The sequence below is a fragment of the Indicator indicator genome, chromosome 10 (assembly GCF_027791375.1).
Source record: "Indicator indicator isolate 239-I01 chromosome 10, UM_Iind_1.1, whole genome shotgun sequence".
Lineage (NCBI taxonomy): Eukaryota > Metazoa > Chordata > Aves > Piciformes > Indicatoridae > Indicator > Indicator indicator.
The window spans coordinates 1,521,121-1,545,071 of record NC_072019.1 but is presented as its reverse complement, the minus strand read 5'-3'; the positions used below and the strand labels follow the sequence as shown (position 1 = coordinate 1,545,071).

Here is a 23,951-nt window from a genome sequence, read left to right as displayed (position 1 = left end):
TAACCAAAGCCAAGGTAGTTTCTGGATGCTGTTGGAGCTGTTAACCCTCTCCCCTCAGCTGTGATACAGTTTGACTGCTCCATTCTCAGGTAGCTCCTGATCTGTACATTGGCATGGGTTTTGCAGCTAATAAAGACAGTATTTGTGTGGCAAACTTTGCACGGCTCTGGAACAAAAGAGAAAATTGCTTCTCATAGCTCACATATTATGAGGAATACTTTACAGGCTACATTTCCTTTCAATATCTGGCCCATTCATGAAGAGATCCAGCATCTGCTAGTTCTCAGCTGTCCATTGAGTGCTATTGAAGCCCTCTGGGGAACTGGCTAAGACCGTTGGATGTTTGATGGGAATTGCTCTTCACCTGTTTCAGAGGTCCCACAGGAGCAACTGTGCAACCTTTTTGGGTTCGCCCATGGTAGTGCTCGTTCTCTGGATTTGGTTAAATATTCATGAAAAACTATTTTGAGGGATTTCTTGATGTCTTTTCCTTTTTTTCCCCCCCAGTTATGATGGTTCTGTATCTGACAACAAAGCATTGATGATAGTCTCAGAAGAACCACTGTTATATATTTCCCCACCACCACCCCCTTGTCGGCCCCTGATCAACCGGACAGAGTCACTCAGGTGAGCAACCAACTTTTTATGAGAGTTTAAGCTTCTGTTGGGAATTTAGAAGTAAACAGTGTCCTGTGTGAGTGCTACTGGGCCGTCAGCTCTGGGTGATGTTGTCAGAGCGTTCATCTGGGAGGCTTGGCTGAGACACCTGAAAACTGTGTGGCCATTCAGTGAGACCTGGACAGACTGAGAGCTGGGCAGAGAGGAACCTAATGAGGTTCAACAAGGATAAGTGCAGAGTCCTGCAGCTGGGAAGGAAGAATAAACTGCAGCAGTACAGGTTGGGAGGTGATCTGTTGCAGAGCAGCCCTGTGGAAAAGGACCCTGGGAGTGCTGGTGGAGAACAAGTTCTGCATGGACAGCAATGTGCCCTGGTGGCCAAGAAAGCCAATGGGGTCCTGGAGTGCATTCAGAGGAGTGTGTCCAGCAGATCCAGGGAGGTTCTCCTCCCCCTCTACTCTGCCCGGCTGAGACCTCACCTGCAATATTGCATCCAGGTCTGGGCTCCCCAGTTCAAGAGGGACAGGGATATGCTGGAGAGAGTCCAAGAGAGAGCTACCAGGATGATTGGTAGCTGCCTGGTGAGGAGAGGCTGAGAGCCCTGGGGCTGCTTAGTCTGGAGAAGAGAAGACTGAGAGGGGATTAAATAAATGTTTATCAATATCTGAGGGCTGGGGGTCAAGAAGGAGGGGACAGGCTCTGCTCACTTGCACCCTGGCATAGGACAAGTGGCAATGGATGGAAACTCCAGCACAGGAGGTTCCACCTCAACATGAGGAGGAACTTCTTCACTGGGAGGCTCCCAGAGCACTGGAACAGGCTGCCCAGAGAGGTTGTGGAGTCTCCTTCTCTGGAGACTTTCTGCACCCATCTGGATGTGTTCCTGTGTGACCTGTGCTGGATTCTATGGTCCTGCTCTGGCAGGGGGCTGGGACTCGATGATCTCCTGAGGTCCCTTCCAACGCCTAACATCCTGTGAGCCTGTGATCTGTCTTTATGGTGGCTAGTTAAACTGTTTTCTATATTGAAAAAAACTTTGGCCACTGTTCTTTGAAACATCTGTTCATGCTGTGGGTGTTTCTAGGCTGAATCATGAACTTCGAGGATGGGTTCACAGGCATGAAGTGGAACGAACCAGATCCAGGAGGCTGTCCAACAGCCAGCAGCAGAAGGCACGAGTTATGCAGGTAGGCAAGTTTGTACTGGTGAGCCAACAGCATGACAAGATAATTTCAGGCAACACAAGAAAACCTTCTTCCTTACTTCTGTCTGTGCTTGTCATTATAGACAAAAGTAGCACTGGTGCCTGTAATTAGGGTACTCAACACTTCCCCTTTTAAATTGCTGGGTTTGGTTGGTTATTATGTTGTCAAAGTTCTTCCATTCCTCCCCTTGGATTCAGGCTAAAGGTTTTTAATTTTTTTAGCAGTCGTCAAAAAGATGTTCAGCCTTTTCCTAAAATTACTTTTTTATGAGTTCTCTGTAAGGCTGTGTGAGGATAAGGATAAACTGCTAGTTCATGGAAAAAATAAACCAGCACACTCCTCTGGCTTAGGATTAAGGGGCACAGCTGATTGTTGACATGTTTCTGTTTCATTTTTACAGATTTCTGCTAGACAGATACATAAGAGTACAGAGTTATGACATTTATGCTCATATTTACCAGTTGAAAATCATCCCTTTCATCTGCTTGATGTATCAGTAGTGAGAATGAAGTTAAGACATGAACTTGCAAAGTGTTTCATAGACTCATAGAATGGTCCAGGCTGGAAGGGACCTCCAAAGGGCATCCAGTCTGACCTCCCCACAGTCAGCAGGGACATCCCCAACTAGATCAGGCTGCCCAGAGCCCTGTCCAGCCTCACCTTGAGTATCTCCAAGGAAGGAGCCTCAACCACCTCCCTGGGCAACCTATTCCAGTGTTCCACCAACCTCATAGTGAAGAACTTGCTCCTGACATCCAATCTCAATCTGCTCTTCTCTAGTTTGAAGCCATTGCCCCTGGTCCTCTCCCTGCAGGCCTTTGTGAACAGTCTCTCTCCATCCTTCCTGTAGGCACCCTTCAGGTTTCATTTGATAAAGAGCTGGTAACAGCCTTAAAAGGAATTGGGCCTGCCAATGTGGAAAATGCCACGCTTTCCTAGTGAAAATTTACCAAATTCTAAACTTTAGATTGTTCTTGCTAAAGTCCAAAGGAGAATGGTAGAAAGTTTAAGCAGGGCAAGTTCATGTGGTTCTATTTTATCAGGCACCAGAGGTGAGTTGTGGGTAGTATATTTGGGGCAGTGGTTCAAAGTGGATGTGACCTTGGAATTCTGCAAATCTGGCATCACTGACAGCAAATTCTGCACTTGGATGACACAACTGAGTCTTTTCCCACCTGAATGTTTGTGTGATTCTGTAACATGTGCAACTAACTGTGTGTGATGCCAGGCTCCCTTCTTTGTCTCTGAATGCCACTTTAAATTTGGCTGTACCAAAACCCTTCCTTGTTTTGTGTTTCCAGTTTGATTGCTGGCCATTTCAGTTGCTCGTGTTCCACCAGTGGAAAAACATCTGTTTATTGTTTAGGGCACTGATTAACCTCTTCACCCCCTTGTATATTCACTTGCTAGCACAGGTGTGCATCTTGGTTTCTGGAATGCCAAACCAGGGCAATGCTTACTGGCTTCATTTTGTGTCATCTTTTTGTCTTCCCCCTTTTTCAGAGCTCCCTCAGTAAGAAGGCAGATTCCCAGCTAATGGCCATGCCTTACACAGACACCAGCCTCAGGTAAGGCAGAGTAACTGCTTTGTTATTCCTTTCTACTTAATAATTTAGTTTTTCACCAACAGCTGGTTGAAAATATTATTATAGCTATTACTAAACTGTTTGGACAGAGTATCATTACATCTTGTTTGCATAGTTTGTCTTCATCTTTGATTTTCCCTGATCATTAGAGTATTACCCAGAGTTTCCTGACTCTCTCTGCCTCTTCCCACATCTCAGATACCTATCCTGTCTCTCTTTCCTGGGGACAGGAAGAACTGGAGGGAAAAGCTTAAGGAAACAAAAATTCTCTCTCCTGAATTCTCTGTGACAGTGTTTCAAAGCCTTCTGTGCTTTGAAGTGACAAAGAGAAGTAAGCAGAATGGAGTCTAAATTGGGAAGGACACCTGAAACGTTGCTGTTGAAAGTACAACAGCTGTGGCTGCTGCTTTGAAAGCAGGATCAGCCTGGGAGAAAATAGCAAGCTGCAGGCAAATGTTAATGAAAGCAGGCTGCCAAATTTTTGTATTCCTTGACTAATAAGAAAAAAAAAAAAAAATCTTTTTTTAAGTTCTGCAGGCAGATGGAGAATGTCTTTTAGCTGAGGACTGAACAAACAAGCCACATGGCCCGAGACAGTTGAATGTACATACCTACATTGCTCTTGAACAAAGTCATCTGGGTTATTAGAAGCAGTCTGAAGCATCCCAGCTTTGCATGGAATAATCTGCTGTGCTCAGGAGGAAGTCAGGGTTATTTGGGATGAATGATATTTGAATGAACAGGACCAGTGAGTCATGGCAGCTGCAAGCTGTGACTGTCCTGGAACTGCTAAGGACACAGAACAGACTTCCAGTTCCTCCTAGAGCCATCAGCTATTAGATGCTCCATGAAATCATAGAGTCACAGGGTAGTTTAGGTTGGAATGGACCTCTGAAAATCTCCAATCTTCTACGCAAAATTTCACTTCAGGTTTACCATGTCTCTGTCTGAACAGTCTGTCTCCACCACTGTTTGTAATTTTCACTAGGAAGCTGAGGATTCTAATGGGAGCCTCCTCTTTTCCAGTACTAGTGCTGTGATTGGAAACTGAGTGGCCTTTACCTTCTAGAACTCCTTTGTTGGTGATCTGAGTCCATGAACAGAAGAATATTAGCAGGATCAGGATCTGCCCTCGTAGCACTGATGATACCAACATTGTCACATTGGTCCTGGATTCCAAAAGAGAACTGATTGATGGAAAAGTATTGCACTGAAGTCAAAGCAGAGGAAAAAGATCAAGATGATTTCAAAGAAAACCACTAAGCTGCCTTCCATTTGCTCTCTTCTGTCATTTTAGCTTTGTTTTTGACGAGGGTTTTTGCAAGAGTGTGTTTAGATATCAAGATACCAAACTGGGACTCTTCAGTTATTTTTGTATCTAAATTTTGCACAGTTAAAATTGTGGTGCATAAAGCACTGAGTGAGTCCACAACCTCCTTCCTTCTTAAAACAAGCACATGTCCAATGTCCTGTGGCTCTGTGATGCATAACAGAATGTCCTTTGAGCATGTTATATGCACAATTTAATATGATGCTTTCTTGTCATGTGTTAACATACTACTGAAACAACTGATAGCTTTGCACCTGGTTTCAGATCTTACAGTTATAGAATCACAGAATTGTCAGGGTTAGAAGGGACCTCAAGGATCATCCAGTTCCAACCCCCCTGCCATGGGCAGGGACACCTCACACTACAGCAGGTTGCTCACAGCCACATCCAGCCTGGCCTTGAAAAACCTCCAGGGATGAGGCTTCCACCACCTCCCTGGGCAACCTGTGCCAGTCTCTCACCACCCTCATGGGGAAGAATTTCTTCTTTAACATCCAATCTGAATCTTATGTGCACTGGGTCATCCTCTGGTGATGCTTGGTACCTGTAAGACTGAATTTCTCAGGATCTCCTCAGTTTTTGTCCTTGCTTTGGAAGGTTTGCATGCCTGCATATTTGCAGTTGGAGACTGGGGAGAGGAGGGTGGGGTATAAGGAGGAGAGAGGAAAGTAAAGAAGCATCTGTGCCAGCTGAGTCCATGTAAGAAGCTGGGCTTCCATTCCTGGACTCTAGAGAGATCAGTTTGCTGCTATTGCCAGGGGACTGTGTAATGTCATTTTTAAAGAAGCAGAAATATGTAACTGACAGTGAGCAAAGAATTTGTGAGCTGAGGCAGTGCTGTCTCCCAGCTCTGCTAGGCCTCAGGAGCCAACATCCCTCCTAGGCAGGGCTCATCACCATCTCTTTCTTGATGTGTTAACTTGGCAATTTTATTTTTCCTTGTTGCTGAACTGGCAACCTGTTCCAGTGTCTCACCACCCTCATGGAGAAGAATTTCTTCCTGGGAAGGGCACAAAAAGGAAGAGAACTTCTAAGCTTCCCTTGTAACGGAAGGGAACTTCCTTTCATGGAGGAATCCATAGTGGGTAATTTTAAATACCCAGAGGTGTAATATGTGTTTGGATGTGGTGCTTGGGCATATGGTTTAGGGGTGAACCTTGTAGAGCAGGGTTAATGGTTGGACTTGGTGATGCTGAGGGTCTTTTCCAATCTGAATATTTCTGTGAGTGATTCTGTGATCAGTGGATTACTGCTATCACTTGGAATTCGGTGACAGACTTGTTCCATGAACTCAGGAGAGCTTTGTAAAGGCCCAGTGCTTTCCAAGTGCTTTGGAACAGCTTTCTCCCATGGCTGGATTTAGAATCATGAAAGGCTGTTTTTTAGGTCTAAGCTGTCTCTTGGTGAGCGTGGGGGAGGAAGCGGATCTGTGGGACCGGTGTGAGTTTTCAGGCTGTGTTTTGCTGAGCAGTGTGTGGGCGTCTCGCCTTTTATCCCAGCACAGCCCCAGTGCTGAATCTCAGGGCTGGTTTGGTGGTCCTACGTGTTTCTGTGAATGAGTAATCAAGCTCAAATTAGCTCCAATCTTTGTTTCCTGTGTGTGCAGGATGTGATCTGATTCCCCACTTGCATAGTTCTGCTGAAGACACTGATGGGGTAGAGCTGCCTGCTCTTGATTCCCCCAGGACTTTAGGAAGAAGTTGTTCCCCATGAGGGTGGTGAGACACTGGCACAGGTTGCCCGGGGAGGTGGTGGAAGCCTCATCCCTGGAGGTTTTTGCAGCCAGGCTGGATGTGGCTGTGAGCAACCTGCTGTAGTGTGAGGTGTCCCTGCCCATGGCAGGGGGGTTGGAACTGGATGATCCTTGAGGTCTCTTCCAAACCTAACAATTCTGTGACTTGAACCCCCAATCCCATTAAAGGGCATCCAGCTTGGCAACTACCATCCTTGGATTGCAACAGGATTATGTTGGCAATAAGAGAGGAGATAATGATGGTTTACTGTTACTGCTGCTGAAGAAAATCACTTGATGATGGCTTTGTGCCTTGATTTGGGTGCATGGTTATGTATATTTTAGAAACATACCCAAATAATGTGAGTCGGCCAGCCTAGTTTAAAATCTGGGTCAGCAGAAGACAGCTTGGGAGGCAGAGCTTGATTAGTGTTTTTGCCACAAACACTGCAAACAGGCAGCATGCTGTTAAAGGGGGAAAGAATTAAAATTAGTGGCTGAGGGTCCAGCTAATGGTTTGTGTGAGTGCAGCTTTCCAATTTGATTAAGCCTGTTATTTTTGAAGGGGCCTGGGGAAGAATCTGTGATAGCAATGTGCTCTTGGAATTTCTCACCTCTCCAAGATAAACAGTGGATAAGTCCCAGGATTGTACAACTTGCCAGTGTTTTTGTTTAGAATAGTTGAGACAGAGTGTCTTTTCCTCATGTCTGATGTATGTAAGATGAGAGTTGTGAAAAAGATAAGTCAGAATTATGAGGGTATCTTATTTTTACTCCAAGAGTAAAAAAATCAAAAGTAGATCTTCAAGCTGACCAAAGGCACACACGAGGAAAAAAAAAAAAGTGAATGAGAGAGGAGGAGAGGACTTTCACTTGACAGTAAATACAAAGCTCTGTTTGTGCTTTTCTTTGTACTTCTTTCAATTGGAGTGGCTTAGGTCCTTTGCAGTAAAAACACAACCAAAGTGTTGTTATTTTATTTCAGAATGACCCTTCTAAAGTCTGCTAAAATCTATTCCCAGAAGTCATCACAACTTTTCAGACACTTGAGGTTGACTCCAAATTTTTTTTCTTTTTACTATTGAGCTACTAAGCAGGTTTTTGCCAGCCTCAAAAGCACAAATAAAATCAAGCTTGTAAAAGCTTCCTGAAGCAAGACCTTTAAAGCACCTTGAACTTTCAGAAAATAGCCAGCAGTTTTCACTTCAGTTTAACGTCCTACTTAATGTTATTTTCACTTCTGTTTAATGTTCCTCATGCCTCTCTCAATGAATGAAGAGCTCCTGTTCTCCACAAAAGCAGGTCTTTAAAGTCATTGCCTCACTGAAGTTACCTTTCTTGTCTAAAATAATTACATATCCCCCTTTTTTTTTTCAGCAGGAACTCAGGGAATGAGCTGCAAGTGTATTATGCCTCTCCGAGGAGCTATCAAGATTTTTTTGAAGCTATTCACAGAAGGGAAGATACATTCTACGTGGTGTCATTTCGCAGAGTAAGCCTTCTAGTTGTTCTCTCCCTCTCTCCTCCTCCTGCCTTCTCCTCCTCCTGCCTTCTCCTCCTCCTGCCTTCTCCTCCTCCTGCCTTCTCCTCCTCCTGCCTTCTCCTCCTCCTGCCTTCTCCTCCTCCTGCCTTCTCCTCCTCCTGCCTTCTCCTCCTCCTGCCTTCTCCTCCTCCTGCCTTCTCCTCCTCCTGCCTTCTCCTCCTCCTGCCTTCTCCTCCTCCTGCCTTCTCCTCCTCCTGCCTTCTCCTCCTCCTGCCTTCTCCTCCTCCTGCCTTCTCCTCCTCCTGCCTTCTCCTCCTCCTGCCTTCTCCTCCTCCTGCCTTCTCCTCCTCCTGCCTTCTCCTCCTGCCTTCTCCTCCTCCTGCCTTCTCCTCCTCCTGCCTTCTCCTCCTCCTGCCTTCTCCTCCTCCTGCCTTCTCCTCCTTTCTCCTCAATCCTGGCCTTTTATGTGTATCCATTAGTCTGTTTCCATCACTGACTGACTTCCCTTGTAACACAAAAGGTGACCTAGCCAAGGCTAAAGCTAAATTTGTTTCTGCATATCTTTTATAGTAATACAGCTGGAGCATTATCTTTGCAAGATATGCCCATGCTCTGTTAGCCATGGAAAGAGAGCTTTGCAGCAAACATTGTGGCTCGGGACATGACAGCACAAAACTTCACAAAGCCTGTGGTTAAACCCAGGTGGCAGCAGGCCAATAATCAGGATGGTTACATGGGGATTTGTTTAGCAGGCATGCAAACCTTCTGTGTTTCTGGGAATACACATGTCCTGCGCACAAATCATTTCTGCTAGCTTAACATGACATTATTTCTGTCTTCCCCTGCAACACTTGCAGATTCACACATCATATACTGCAGCTCTACAGGACTCTGTGCACTGGCACAGGTTTTCTGCTGCTTTGTGACTTGTCGGTTGAGAGAGATGAGTGATGCTGCTGTCTGTGCTGGGATGCAGCATAGGCTTGTGCTGCAGCTTTATCCTCACATCTGCAGTGCAGTTGGTGACAGTAAAGCTATTTGAAAATGGAATTCCAGGTGTTTGATGACACTTTCTGTACTGCAAGCCTGAGTGGTGTTGAAGCCAGGAGAGCTGCAAGCAGTTTGGGATCTGGTAATGGAAATGATTAAGGGAAACGGTGGTTGAAACAGCAGTTAGCAGTTGGAAGAGTTTATTTCCTGCCTTTTGCAGGGGCCTTGATGAGTCTTTTAAGACATGTCTGTAAGTCCATATTTGGCCCTGGCCTGAAGAAGAAGTCCTCACTTGCTCAGCCTCCTGCCTTGCTGTTCTGTAGTCATGATAATAGATTCTTTGTGTGCTCACTCCTAGCCACACTTTTCCTGGGATCTTGCAACTCTCCATTTGCTTCCTCATTATAGGAGGACCCTGGAGGGCAGGGCTGGGAGAGGTGGTCCTAAGGTGATGGGAGTCCAGTAGTTGCAACTACAGGAGCTCATCCAGCTACAACCAGTTCTGTGTAGGAGCACAGAGATAGGCAGAGCTAGTTTTAGCAGCTGCTGTGTTGTCACACTTGTACCAGTCTGCAGATGCCCTGTGCACGCAGGTAGCATAACCCTGGTCTGCAGTAACTTTCTGAATTTGCAAGAAACTTGTCTTTGGAAAAGGGTTCAGGTAAAACAAAAATAGCAGTGCTCTTGTTAGGATTAGAGTTTTGTGCTGAGTAGAAGTATGAGGTTAGTTTCCAGTGCTGGGATTACTGGGTTGTGTCACAAGGCTGGAATTCTGTTACTAAACACTTGGCATGTTCTGCTGTTCTTTCAGCTAGCAACACAAATACAGCCAGCACCGGGCTCCACATATCCTGAGGATGAGTAGAAGGGAATGGGGAATTGATTTTTAAAAGGTTTTCTGGAAGGTCCAAATGAAAAAAATCAGAATTGTGTTTGTCTAGGTCTTCACTTGCAGCTGCTGCTCTGGTCCACCTGAATGCGTGTGCTGGAGGGGAGGTTCTGTCGGGTGAATGACCTGGAAGTTGTCAGCTCTCATTTCGACTTGCAGAGCTGTCCTTGGAAACTCTGTGCTGTGTGTCACAGAACCCCTGCTGCTTAACTCTGCTCTATTTCCAGGAGAGTTGTTGGGGACGTTTTAAACCATCTACGAAGTTTATTTGGTAGCAAAGCTGTCGGTATTTCTGTTTTATGAATGAAATGTCCTCAGATGCAAGGCAGTGTTATGCCATTACCTCATTTATTATTTTAACAGGGCAAACCTGAGCTAGTGGCAAGCTGTGCCCTTGAGGCACTTTGAAATTGCTTGCTTGGATTCTTTTGTGAGTCCAGAAGAAAGGACTCCTGCACAGCCTGAGGGGTGCCATCAGCAGGGCCCCAGCCAGGGAGCTGCCCTTTCACCTTTGCATGAGGACTGCTGACTTCATTTTCTTTGGACCATAGCTCCCTTTTCACTGATGATTAGGAGCTGAGGGAAGGGACTGATTTCCACCTCGGTGTTAGGGGACAGTTCACTCCTCTTGCTTGTCCAACTTAGAAGGCAAGGCCTGGAGATGATAGGCTTTTTTCTTTTCTCTGGCTGTTTGCCCTGCGGACACTCCCAAGCACTTAATAAGCTGTTAACAGCCACATACAGAAGAATGGGAATCATCCTGTTAAGAGTTCCAGGGAGGAGATGATGGTCCTGCACTGAGGGGGAGGTGTGACTATGGATCTGCCTCCAGAGATCCCTTCCATCTGATGTCTGTGGGATCCTCTTTCCACGTGCTTGCTGATCTGTGTGCAGTGTCACATAACCCAGCATCTCTCCTGGGTGCATGTGCTGAAATACAGACATATAACACATTTTTGGTGTGTTTTCTGCACTTTCTCCTTTGCACAACAGGAGCTGTGCTCCTGAGTTCCTTGGATTTTATATAGAGAATGGCATTTGCTAGGGCTATCCATGCTGCTCTTGCATAGCAGGACTCAACCAGGACTTCTGAAGGTGTAAAGTGCAGGAGCAAAGCTTATCATAGAATTGTCAGGGTTGGAAGGGACCTCAAGGATCATCCAGTTCCAACTCCCCTGCCATGGGCAGGGACGCCTCACACTACAGCAGGTTGCTCACAGCCACATCCAGCCTGGCTGAAAAAACCTCCAGGGATGAGGCTTCCACCACCTCCCTGGGCAACCTGTGCCAGTCTCTCACCACCCTCATGGGGAAGAATTTCTTCTTTAACATCCAATCTGAATCTTATGTGCACTGGGTCATCCTCTGGTGATGCTTGGTACCTGTAAGACTGAATTTCTCAGGATCTCCTCAGTTTTTGTCCTTGCTTTGGAAGGTTTGCATGCCTGCATATTTGCAGTTGGAGACTGGGGAGAGGAGGGTGGGGTATAAGGAGGAGAGAGGAAAGTAAAGAAGCATCTGTGCCAGCTGAGTCCATGTAAGAAGCTGGGCTTCCATTCCTGGACTCTAGAGAGATCAGTGTGCTGCTATTGCCAGGGGACTGTGTAATGTCATTTTTAAAGAAGCAGAAATATGTAACTGACAGTGAGTAAAGAATTTGTGAGCTGAGGCAGTGCTGTCTCCCAGCTCTGCTAGGCCTCAGGAGCCAACATCCCTCCTAGGCAGGGCTCATCACCATCTCTTTCTTGATGTGTTAACTTGGCAATTTTATTTTTCCTTGTTGATGAACTTTTAGGGAGCCATTGTTTCCAGTGGTATTTTTGCACTGCAGAAACTGACACCTAATTAAGCAAAACATTGGAGAAAAAGCTCTTCCAAGTTACTTTGCCTTGTAAATGCTGCACCAGATTGTTCCACTCTTGTGTGGTTAGGATCAGGGTCCCTGCAACTTGCAGTGATTAAAGCAGTAGGTTTGCCCATCCTGGAAGATTCTGTCAGTGACTCTTCCACATCTTTGCAGGCTCTTTAAGAACAGTGATATTTTCTAGGGCAAAAATGTGATTAGGGTTCTTAGGAAAGCATGGTTTCAACTTTGATTCACTTGGGAAATTCAGAAGGCAGCTAGCATTAAATCCAGCTGGCAGCTGGTCAAGTGGTGTTCCTCAGGGCTGAGTGTTGGGACCACTTCTGCTTAGCATCTGTGGTGGGTTGAAAATTCCCCCCAACATGAAATTTTGCCAGAGCAGCTCAGTTAGAAGCAAAGCACCTTGATGAAGACATAGTGTGTGCCAACAGTAAGTTTGCAGGGGACACCAAGTTAGGTGGAGTGTTGATCTTCATGAGGGTAGGGAGACTCTACAGAGGGACTTGGGTAGATTGGATCCGTGGCCAATGTTAATGGGATGAGCTTCAACAAGGCCAAATGCCAGGTACTGCACTTGGATCACAACAACCCCAAGCAATGCTACAGGCTTGGGGCAGTGTGACTGGAAAACTGCTGGCAGAAAGGGACCTGGGGGTGTGCTAATGGACAAGCAGCTGAACATGAGCCAGCAGTGTGCCCAGGTGGCCAAGAAAGCCAAAGGCATCCTGGCTGGGATTAGAAATGCTGTGTCCAGCAGGAGCAGGCAGGGGATTGTCCCTTGGGACTCAGCTCTGGGGAGGCCACACCTTGAGTGTTGTGTTCAGTTTTGGGCACCTCAATACAAGAGAGATGTGGAGGTGCTGGAGCCAGGGCAGAGGAGGGCAAGGAAGCTGGGAAGGGCCTGGAGAATAAATCTGATGAAGAGCAATGAAAGGAGCTGGGGATGGTTGTTATGAAACAGAGGAGGGTGAGGGCAGACCTCATTGCTGTCTACAACTGCCTGAAAGGACATTGTAGAGAGGTTGCTGCTGGTCTCTTCTCACAGGTAATTAGTGATAGAACAAGAGGGAATGGCCTCAAGCTGACACTAGGTAGGTTTAGACTGGACAGTAAGAAGAATTTTTTCATGGCAAGAGTGGTCAGGGATTGGAATGTGCTGCCCAGGGAGGTGGTGGAGTCCCAAGTGCTGGATGTATTTAAAGGTGTTGGATGTGGTGCTATGGTTTAGGGGTGAGCCTTGTAGAGTAGGGTTCTGGGTTGGACTTGGTGATGCTGAGCCTCTTTTCCAACCTGAATGTTTCTGTGATTCTGTGATTTCTTCTCACTACTCTATTTCAAAGCAGAAATATCTCCTGATAGCAGTTTGGCAGTTAACATTTAAGCAGTGTATATACAATAGCTATTACAGTATCTTACAGTAAAAGTAATTTTCAAAAGAAGATATGAAAAGGTGATTCTGATTATTACTTGGTAGAGCAAGAGTGCTGCTGGCCCTGTGGAAATGAAGGGCAAAGCCTTTATCATCTTCCACAGGACCAGAATTTCATTTTGTAAATTTCTGCTTCAGTGCTGTATGGCTTAAACCCTCGAGCTTCTGAAGCTCTAGGAAAGGTTGTTATTATAGATGTGAATTTCTGGTCCCACAAGCCAACATCTGCAACCAGCACTGAAGGATTTCTCAAGTTCTGCAAACAAGTTTTCCCTGAAGTGATTAAGCCAAGTTTAAATCAGAAGCTCTGTTCTTCCTTCGTGTGAACGCTCAGTGTGCTAGGAATAAATTTATCGAAGTTGTGTTTTGCTTTTGTTGGTAATAAGCCAGTGCTGTGTTAATTCTATTTGGGATTATAGATTCCTTTCAGGCAGCAAAATATAGAATGTAGAATTGTCAGGGTTGGAAGGGACCTTTAGGATCATCCAGTTCCAACCCCCCTGCCATGGGCAGGGACACCTCATGCTAGAGCAGGTTCCTCAGAGCCACATCCAGCCTGGTCTTCAAAGCCTCCAGGGATGAGGCTTCCACCACCTCCCTGGGCAACCTGTGCCAGTGTCTCACCACCCTCATGGGGAAGAATTTCTTCTTAACATCCAATATTCTAATGCCTGGCTTTGACATGCTTGTGTAGCAGTAGTTTACTGTGCTGCACACACACTTTTGGCAACAGTTTGAATTTATTCAGAGAGTCTAAGTGAGGCAGGTTCCAATTCACTGCACTCCGTGCCATCTACATCCTGCAGGCAAAACTGCTTTAGGAGAAGTCTGCTTCAGATGATGTTTCATAGCCAGGGATTCAGTCCTAACATACACTTTTCTCCTCTATTATTGCACTTGACAATTTTCAGCTGTTGACTTTGTTTGTGGGTTTCTACAGGCTGGGATTGTATAATTTGATCTTTCATTCAGATAAAAATGCATTGATTAGACTCTCATAGTCCTGCTGCTCCTAAAAAGACAGAGTAGCTGGTTCATATGTTTGAGTCTTGTGGATTTGCAACAGCTGCAAAATTCTGAAAGATTTTAGAAACTCCCCTTTCTCCTGGGGAGCCTGACCTTAGCTGTGCAGAGGAGGGGGAAAATGACTTTATCCCAGGATCCTAGGATTTCAAGATCTTGTCATATATTGTGTACAGACGCTGTCAATCGTGTGTGTTGAAAGAACTGAGGCTCAGGGCATGGTATCCATGATAAAATGCAGAGGTCACCCTTTAGCCTGTCCTCTGTGTGAGGCCAACCCTTGCCTCACTGGGAAAATCTGAGAAAGCAAACTCTGTGTGTGATTTGTGCTTCTGCAATGCCCTGAAGCTCAGTCAGCCTCTGTCAAATCATGGCTGCATTTGATTTTCAAACTTGAAGATCCATTATGAAAACCTCCTGTTTCCATCAAAGTATATTAATGTCTGTACCAGTGAGCCTTGGAGGGCTCAATATATTGGAAATGTATTATTAAAGATGCAATAATTTCCCTTTTTGGTCTAATGTGAGGTGTCCCTGCCCATGGCAGGGGGGTTGGAACTAGATGATCCTTGAGGTCCCTTCCAACCCTAACAATTCTATGATGCTAAGTATGCAAATTTCATTCCCACTTCTGCTGCAACAGGAGACTGATAACTGTTTCAGAACTTAGAATGAGTTCCTATGTGACCTGTCCTGGGTGGTCCTGTTCTGGCAGGGGGGTTGGACTGGATGATCTCTAGGGGTCCCTTCTAGGGGTCACACCGACACACCCTGTACACAGCACTGGTTAGGCCACACCTTGAGTCCTGTGTCCAGTTCTAGGCCACTCAATTCAAGATGTTGAGATGCTGAAATGTGTCCAGAGAAAGGTCAGCAAGGCTGGGGGAGGGGTCTGGAGCACAGCCCTGTGAGGAGAGGCTGAGGGAGCTGGGGGTGTTTAGACTGGAGAAGAGGAGGCTCAGGGCAGACCTGAAGGGAGGTTGCAGCCAGGTGGGGGTTGGTCTCTTCTCCCAGGCAAGCAGCAACAGAACAAGAGGACACAGTCTCAAGCTGTGCAGGGGGAAGGTGAGGCTTGATCTTAGAAAGAAGTTCTTCCCAGACAGAGATTGGCCTTTGGGATGTGCTGCCCAGGGAGGTGGTGGGGTGGAGGTCCCTGGAGGTGTTTAAGAAGAGCCTGGATGAGGCACTTAGTGCCATGGTCTGGTTGATTAGATAGGGTTGGGTGATTGGTTGGACTTGGTGATCTTGGAGGTCTCTTCCAACCCATCTGGTTCTGTGACTGTTTCTCCCTGTGCTGCTCTGCCATGCTTAGAAGTTGTGTTCCTGTGCAAGAACTCACTTTGAACAGCGAGGAAGCAGAAGGGCAGCACCCAGGCAAGCAGGCATGAGGAGCAAAGGCAGTGAGACACCTTGGGTGTGTAGCAAGTGGAAGCCAAAGGGGAGCAGCCAGCAAGTGCCAGCTGCAGTGCAGCCTCCTCCAGGCAGCAGCTGTTTGGCTCAGCCAGCTGCAAACAGCAGCTTGGAGGGCCCAGAAGAGTAGTGCAGGATGTGTCTCAGAGGAGGGAGGTAGTGCCTGTTGCCTCAAGTGGGGCAGGGCTTCCTTTGGAAATGTCTGCTCTCTTCCTAGCTCGCCAAGACGTTTTGGGAGCAAAGTCTTAGTCACTCTGATTTTTATCTCCTTGGGTGTCTTTGAACCTTGCTGTCCTCAAAATAAAGCTGAGAATGAATGTGGTGTCAAGGACAGATGTCTAAGCAGAGACAGGAAAATCGTTCATATATGTCTGGCATGGAGCAAAAGATAACTCTTTGATTTTTTTTTTTTCTGTATATTCTTGATTTGTTTGTCTTCTCTATGGTTGCTGGAACTTGATGAATCATATTAATGCCATCACTGAACTTCTTTCAGCATTGTATGTCCCAGGCCTAACTAATACTTTGTTATTTTTAACCTAGTATTTGGAAGGACAACACAGACTGTAGATAATTACAGTGAAAATAAAACATACTGCAAGAAATGGCTCCAAAGCCCAAAGTGGTTGCACAAGGACGTGACCAGTGACAGTATAAGTGCATGTAAAATGTGCTGCATGCTTGACAGACAAGGAGTTGTGGGCAAGGAAAGGAGGAAAACTGTTGGGTTTGGAAAGGCTCTGGAAAAGACCCACGGCTGGTGTGGACACTGGTGGTCTTTAAGAAAAGCTTGGATGTGGCATTTGGTGGCAATGGTTTAGCTGATGTGGTGGTGTTAGGTCATAGGCTGGGCTTGATGATCTCAGAGGTCTTTTCCAGCCTCCATAATTCTGTGACATAGGCTAGAGAAGGATAATTGGGGAAATGTGGGAGGAAGATGTGATTACAGAGCAGGAGCAGTCTCAGTGAAGGAAGTGGCAGCAGTATCTCACCTGTTAAGAACAGAGAACAGATAATTGGTGGCAGCAAGGGCAGCATGGACACAAGTTTATCCACACACAAGCAGTGCATTCAAGTAGAAGAGGTGCTGGGTGTGCAGCTCTGAATCAGTTCCTTTCCCTCAGGAAATAACCCAAGGTAAATAATGCATAAGTATTTTGCTAATGCCAGATAATAATGTGAGGGGTTTCTCTTTGGTGGTAGCATGGTATTCATTGAGGAAAATTGGGCTTGGATTATTATGACCAGTTCAGAGAAGGGAGTGATGGGCTCTTGTTTATGATCTGTAGCAATATTTAATTATGGAATCACAGAATCATAGAATGTTAGAGGCTGGAAGGGACCTCCAGAGATCATCCAGTCCAAGCCCCCTGCCAGAGCAGCATCACCCAGGGCAGTCTGCACAGGAATGCATCCAGCTGGGTTTGGAAAGTCTCCAGAGAAGGAGACTCCACAACCCCCCTGGACAGCCTGTTCCAGTGCTCTGTCACCCTCACCGTAAAGAAGTTTCTCCTCATGTTGAGCTGAAACCTTCTATGTTCAAGCTTGAACCTGTTCTTTCTTGTCTTATTGCTGTGCCCCACCCAGCAGAGCCTGGCCCCCTCCCCTTGCCCCCCACCCCTCAGCTATTGATAGACATTGATCAGATCCCCTCTCAGCCTTCTCCTCTCCAGACTAAACAGCCCCAGGGCTCTCAGTCTCTCTTCACAGGGGAGATGCTCAAGTCCCCTAAGCATCCTCCTGGCTCTCCCTTGGACTCTCTCCAGCAGATCCATCAGAATCAATGCTGTACAGCCCCTAACTCTGTAAAGACATAAATGGAGCTGCAGTAGCCAATAAGACATTGACTTGTGTTTGGTGGCAATGATCTTCTGCATGAAAAAAATTACCTTCCTGGTATTTAATTTGGCAGTATGTGCAGAGAGCACTTTGGAATTATTTTCTTAGTCAGGCTTCACACTCACACAGCATCAGACTGCTGGTTTGGTTGTTTTTTTTTTTTTCATTTTCTGTTGATTTTCAGTTTTTATATCTTGACAGCCCTAAACAGAGTGCTCATAAAAGTAAAATGTGCAGATGTTCTTGTTTTCATTGTGTCCACAGTAGAAATCCCACCTTTTAGTAAATGTTAGCCATTAGAGTGTTTCATTTGAGAGTGCTGTTTAAAATCTTAGGCACAATTTCAGAGTTAATTCTGGACAGATAAAGTTATTTGCTTCCAGTTTGAATTAATCCTCTTGCCAGTTTTTTTTTTTTTTTCTTTTTTAGCTGGCCAGCACACAAAGCTTATTTTATGAAATAACAGCCCAGGTGCTGTTATGAGTGTGTGCAGATTATCATCACCTCCCACTGGACCTAACAGAATGGCTTCCAGGTTTCGTTTTAAACTCACTCACACTCCCAGGACAAGAAGTGTGATGAAATTAACTGTACATTTTTATCTTTAAACTGGCTTTGAATCTTGTAACTGGCTTTAAAACTATTTAAGAGTGGAACGTGATACTTGCTTTGTACTTCTGGGACTCGTGGTTGCTTGTAGCCTCTCTACCAGGATGGCTAACAGAGAGATGGACTAGCAGCTGCAGAAAGTCACTTGCTTCTCATGAAGGGCTAAGAAGTGCTGGGAGGCTCTTGGTACCTACATCTGCTCTCTGTGAATCCTGAAGAGCAGTAGGACCTTTCCTCCTGAATGCAGTCGTCTTCTTCACTGGTTTTTAATCCCAGTCTTGGGGTGGCTGTGTTGCAGAAGTGTTTGCTCTAGGGCTAAGCACTCTTTAGAGGGTCACAGTTATCACAGTGTCACAGGACATTAGAGGTTGGAAGGGACCTCCAGAGATCATTGGGTCCAACCTCCCTGCCAGAGCAGCATCACCCAGGGCAGTCTGCACAGGAATGCATCCAGCTGGGTTTGGAAAGTCTCCAGAGAAGGAGACTCCACAACCCCTCTGGGCAGCCTGTTCCAGGGCTCTGTCACCCTCACTGTGAAGAAGTTTCTCCTCATGTTGAGCTGAAACCTTCTATGTTCAAGCTTGAACTTCTTTCTTGTCTTATTGCTGTGCCCCACCCAAAAGAGCCTGGCCCCCTCCACTTGACACCCACCCCTCAGCTACTGATAGACATTGATCAGATCCCCTCTCAGCCTTCTCCTCTCCAGACTAAACAGCCCCAGGGCTCTCAGTCTCTCTTCACAGGGGAGATGCTCAAGTCCCCTAAGCATCCTCCTGGCTCTCCCCTGGACTCTCTCCAGCAGGTCTCTGTCTCTGCTGAACTGGGGAGCCCAGAACTGGACACAGGATTGCAGCTGTGGTCTGAGCAGGGCAGAGTAGAGGGAGAGAAGAACCTCCCTAACCCTGCTGACCACACTTTTCTTGATGCATCCCAGGATCCCATTGGCATTGGTGTAGGTGTGTGTGCTGTCTAGGTGTGTTCTACCTGTGTTCACAGCAGCTACTCACCATTTAATTCTTTTCAAATACACTTCCATACCAGGATTGCCTTTTGTCACTGTGAGGTATGGCTTGCTTCTCACCATGTAGCTGAATAAACTCCAGTTTTGCCAGCCTGTCTGATGGAAACTGGCTTTTGGGTCAGCGATTGAGAATTTGGAGTATCTTGGGCTTGAGAGATATTTTCCTGTTCAGGAAATCCTCTTTGTGTTTTGATGGCAAACATTAGAACGTGCCCATGAATGATTCTGGCACTAGAAAATACTTCTCCTTGAGAGAAGGCAAAGGTGTGCAGGGGGAGCACACAACCAACTCACACAGCGTGTGCACCACAGGAGTCCTGGGTGGAAAGAGGCTACCTGCTAAGTCCCATGGACTCTTGGGGTTTGGGTAGCAAAGCACAGTGACACTCAGAAGGTCCTGGGGATAGGCTCTTCTCTGTTGCACCCTGTGATAGGACAAGGGGCAATGGATAGAAACTCCAGCACAGGAGGTTCCACCTCAACATGAGGAGGAACTTCTGCACTGGGAGGCTCCCAGAGTACTGGAAGAGGCTGCCCAGAGAGGTTGTGGAGTCTCCTTCTCTGGAGACTTTCTGCACCCATCTGGATGTGTTCCTGTGTGACCTGTGCTGGATTCTATGGTCCTGCTCTGGCAGGAGGTTGGACTCGATGATCTTCAGAGGTCCCTTCCAACCCCTAACATCTTCTGATCCTTTGACCCTAAACATTGCACTGCATCAGTGATTGTTATTGTTGGGTTTGTGACTGTCCAAAATAAGGTTTGAAGTGTCAGCTCTCTCAAAGAGTGCTGATACCCAACATGAGGAAAAGAGTCTAAACTGTGCTTAGTTTGAGAGCTTGCTCTGTGCAAAGAAAGTACACAAGTCTCCTTCCCTTGGTCTAAGTCCAGCCAGGCCCCTGTATGTTAAACAATACTCTCCTCATACCCAAGATGTTCTCATGGATGGTTCCTTCCCTGAAGCCTTGGCCAAGTGTGGAGATTCTTGGGTTGAGTCACTTGTGAACATCTGGAAGGCTTCTGTTGAATCTCCTTTCCAGGAAACCAGTGCACAGCTCTCCTCCTTTCTAAGAATGGTCTGGAGTGCTTGGACCTGGAGTTTGCATCAGGCAGGAGCTCAGCAGATAATCACTGGGCAGGTGACTACTAGAAAACAAGGCTGAAAAGGAACTATTTTGCTGTCTCAGGTAGTATGTGGCCAGCATCTCCAGGCATCAGGGAAGTGCACAGTGGGTTTCCCTTTGCTTTTGCTAAACCATCTGTTTGGTATTTGCTTACCAGCCATAAGCTGTAACTCTCCAGCAGGCAAGTGAGGTGCCTCATGCAATCTAGGCAAGAAGTTTCCTAACTTCTCAAGCTCAGTTTCCAACCTACCAACATAGAGAAATATGTGCAAAAGTGAAACAGGACATAAACTTGCTGTCATGGGGGGTGGGGGAGGGGCAGGAAAGGACAGATGCAGCAGTTCTCTTGGTGTAAAGTTTTGACAGAAGAAGTCAATTGTGCCTCTATGAGAATAAGAAGAAGTGTAAAGGACAGCAGTGTGCCCATGTGGCCTAGAGGGCCAATGGGATCCTGGGGTCACCAAGAGGAGTGAGTCCAGCAGATCCAGGGAGGTTCTCCTCCCCCTCTACTCTGCCCTGCTGAGACCTCAACTGCAATATTGCATCCAGGTCTGGGCTCCCCACTTCAAGAGGGACAGGGATCTGCTGGAGAGAGGCCAACAGAAAGCTACCAGGATGATTGAGGGACTGGAGCTGAGAGAGAAGAGGCTGAGAGCCCTGGAGCTGTTTAATCTGGAGAAGAGAATACTGAGAGGGGATTTAATCAATGTTTATAAACATCTGTGGGCTGGGTGTCAAGAGGGAAGGGACAGGCTCTGCTCACTTGCACCCTGGCATAGGACAAGGGACAATGGATAGAAACTCAAACACTGGAACAGGCTGCCCAGAGAGGTGGTGGAGTCTCCTTCTCTGGAGACTTTCTGCACCCATCTGGATGTGTTCCTGTGTGACCTGTGCTGGATTCTGTGGTCCTGCTGTGGCATGGGGCTTGGACTTAATGATCTTCAAAGGTCCCTTCCAACCCCTAAGATCTGTGATCCTGTGATGACTCCATTTGTATGAGCAGAAAGGAACTCTTCAGGTTCAGGCTGAACACAGAGGTGGTACTACAAATGCTGAAAGGGGTGTGTTGGTTTGGTATAGCAGTCCAGAATGAGGATTTTACCTACAGGAGGTGACTTGTCAAAAGGATGTAACAAATGTGTGTCAAAACTGTATGTAGTCTCCTGGCAGTTAGAATCATCCCTGACCATTACCCTCCTGCAGGTTAGGATCTCCTCAAGTGGATCAAAACCAACAGCCCTCATGATTTACCTAATCTCTCCAAATCTGAATGGTTGATTTAAGAATTTACCTGTTTGCTTATAAAAGCCACTGCCAGTAACTTACCTCTCTTTGGAAACAGACACCTAAGAACAAAACTGACCTGGATTAAAAGAAGGAAAACAAGCACAGAATCCTGTACCTTGGCTATGGCACCTTTTGTCAGATTCTGTTACAAATCAGCTTTATCTGCTTTTGTAGTTCTTTTTCTGTTGGAAAACATCCTGACAAAGGCTTGCTGCAGCTGCTGTGGCTTGTATGAAATTACAGTATAGAATCTGAGCCAGCAAGCAATGCACTGCTCTGCTCCTAGTCTGCATTTCCCTCCCAGTGGCAGCATGTGCAGTGGTTACAGGGCTGTGTGCACTTTTGGTATGCTTACAAACAGATTCCTGTGTGATCAGAGGCAGAGAGGGAAATGATCTGCAGCTCAGGGACTGCCTGGAGTTCATGTTGCCTTTGTGCAGGTCAGGGATAGTACCACAGAGCCAGGAGAGGTTCAGAGGGCAAGAGGGAATGGAAATGAAAGGGGACACATCCACCAGGGTGAAGTAGCCTCAGGCTGCTCTTCTGTCTTACCCTGGCTTTGAGGGCCTGGTGAGGTATTTTCATGGATGAGTTGTGGTGACAGAGAGACTAGAGGCTGTCCACATTAAATTGGTTGTTGACAAGCCAAGTGTCCCTCTAGCTGTGCTGGAGGAGAGGATTAGGAGTTAGTGCCTTCAGGGTGTTCAGTACCTCTCTGACATTTTGCAGGAGTTGTGGTGAGTCCAAGATATTCAGTCTTGCTGTGTAGAATTAAACCCACTACTGCACCAAGAAAAAGACAGGAAGGATCAGGTGGGAGCATGGCTGGGATGATGAACAAAGTGCAGTTGAAGCTATCATAGTGAAATCAGGTTTTTTGCCTTAGTGTTTGTAGCCTCTGTGGCTATGAGTACAGTGATGTACTTGCTTGTCTGAAAACCTTCACATGTCCTTCTCCACATCTTTATTCCATGAAGAGAATTCCAGTAGATCCTTCCTTTGGCCTGCAAGTCCACTGTGCTTTGAACAGTTAGTGAAGCTGGGAACTCCAGTGGCTTGGGGAAATGTTGCAAATGTGGGCATTAAATTTTAAAAAACCCACATTGATGAAATCCTGGTTTCTGTGGCTCTCTGATATGATGGCATCAGACTTTGCAAGACATTGGTAGAAAATGTCAAAATCAGCTCAGGACTCCTTGATTCACAAGCAAAATGGACACAGAATACTTGAAGGCAACAGCATTCATTGCCAGTCTAGATGTTGAAGTGAGTGGCACATGTCAAGTGGGATGTGCACAGGTTAAGGCAGGGTGTTTGGTAGCACTGGCACCACCTTCCTCTCCACCAGAGTTTCTAAATAATCCTTAACCAAAAGGTTTTTATTAAACCCCACCAAGTCTTGCCCAGCGTTGCCATTTTGTTTTTCACTTACTCGCAGTTGTGCTCAAGCTGTGAATGGTCACAGAGGCCTAGGAGTGTTTGCTGGAGGCACCTCTGCAGGTCTAAAGCACCAAAGGTCCGTTGTCAGCACTAGATCAGATCAGCTGTGTCTTGGTCTAGCTGATTCTTGGGGAGTTCTAAGGATAGGGAGATCCTCTTCTCCCTCTGTGGTGACTGCACCACCTGTCAGGGGAAGAACCTGCCTGCCCCAAAGCATTGCTTGTGGCTGTGGCACCTTGTCCTCTGTGGCACTACAGAGTCTCTGTAGCTCTTTCCAGGTGGTTGTAGCTTGCACCTAGATTGGTCCCTTTGTTTCCTCTTCATCAGCCTGAACCAGCAGAGCTCCCTTCTTCTCTCTTCCACAGACCATGTGCCCCAGACCATGACCATCTTGATAGCTTCTGCTGGCCCCTCTCCAGTTTCACCACATCCCATCTTTGCTTGGGAGAAGAGAAGGAGACCCAAAACTTTATGTGGTATTGCAGCCATGGGGTCACCAATGCTGAACTAAAGGTTACAAAACATTCCTCAGTGTCTTGGCTGTGATCCCCAAATTTGCCTGAGGTTTGCTTGATTTGCAGTGTTCCTCTAATACCTCTCTTTTTCTTCCTTAACTTCTTTTCATCTGGGTTTTTTCTTAAGTCACTCCACAGGTTGCTGTTGCTGCATTGCAAACTACCAGGCACCACAAACTCTCAAGCACAGCACAAGGCTCCTTTTCCCCTCAATAGAGGCAGCAAAGCTCCTCACAAATTTTCCTTCCTGTCCCAAACACCTAGCATTGCATGGATTGAATTTCCTTCCAGAGGTGCCTCTCTTCTTCTGTAGATTTTAAAGGGAGCCCAGACAACTCTGTCAGACAACTAAAGCTGGAAAAAATTAATCTCACCCTAAGTGAAGAGATGAAAGGCTTCTATTTGCTCGAGCCGTTATGTTTTAAATGTGGTTGAGAGTTGGCAAGTACTGAGAGGCAAACATATTGCTCTCCAGGAAGAGAGACAGGCCCAGCTTGAAAGCTATAGCCTGATGTGTCTTTTGACTAGCATGCAAGCAAACATCTCTCTATGTTTT

At 46.4% G+C, this 23,951-nt stretch overlaps 1 protein-coding gene across 1 annotated transcript in view; it reads left to right on the top strand.

The window, feature by feature from the left end:
* Positions 1-23,951, top strand: part of ATF6 (activating transcription factor 6) — a 93,528-nt gene that overhangs the window by 29,053 nt on the left and 40,524 nt on the right. The window contains exons 11-14 of the mRNA XM_054384196.1: positions 508-627; positions 1,703-1,805; positions 3,327-3,391; positions 7,849-7,963. Coding sequence (XP_054240171.1) covers positions 508-627; positions 1,703-1,805; positions 3,327-3,391; positions 7,849-7,963 — 403 coding nt within the window. The remainder of the gene's footprint in view (positions 1-507; positions 628-1,702; positions 1,806-3,326; positions 3,392-7,848; positions 7,964-23,951) is intronic.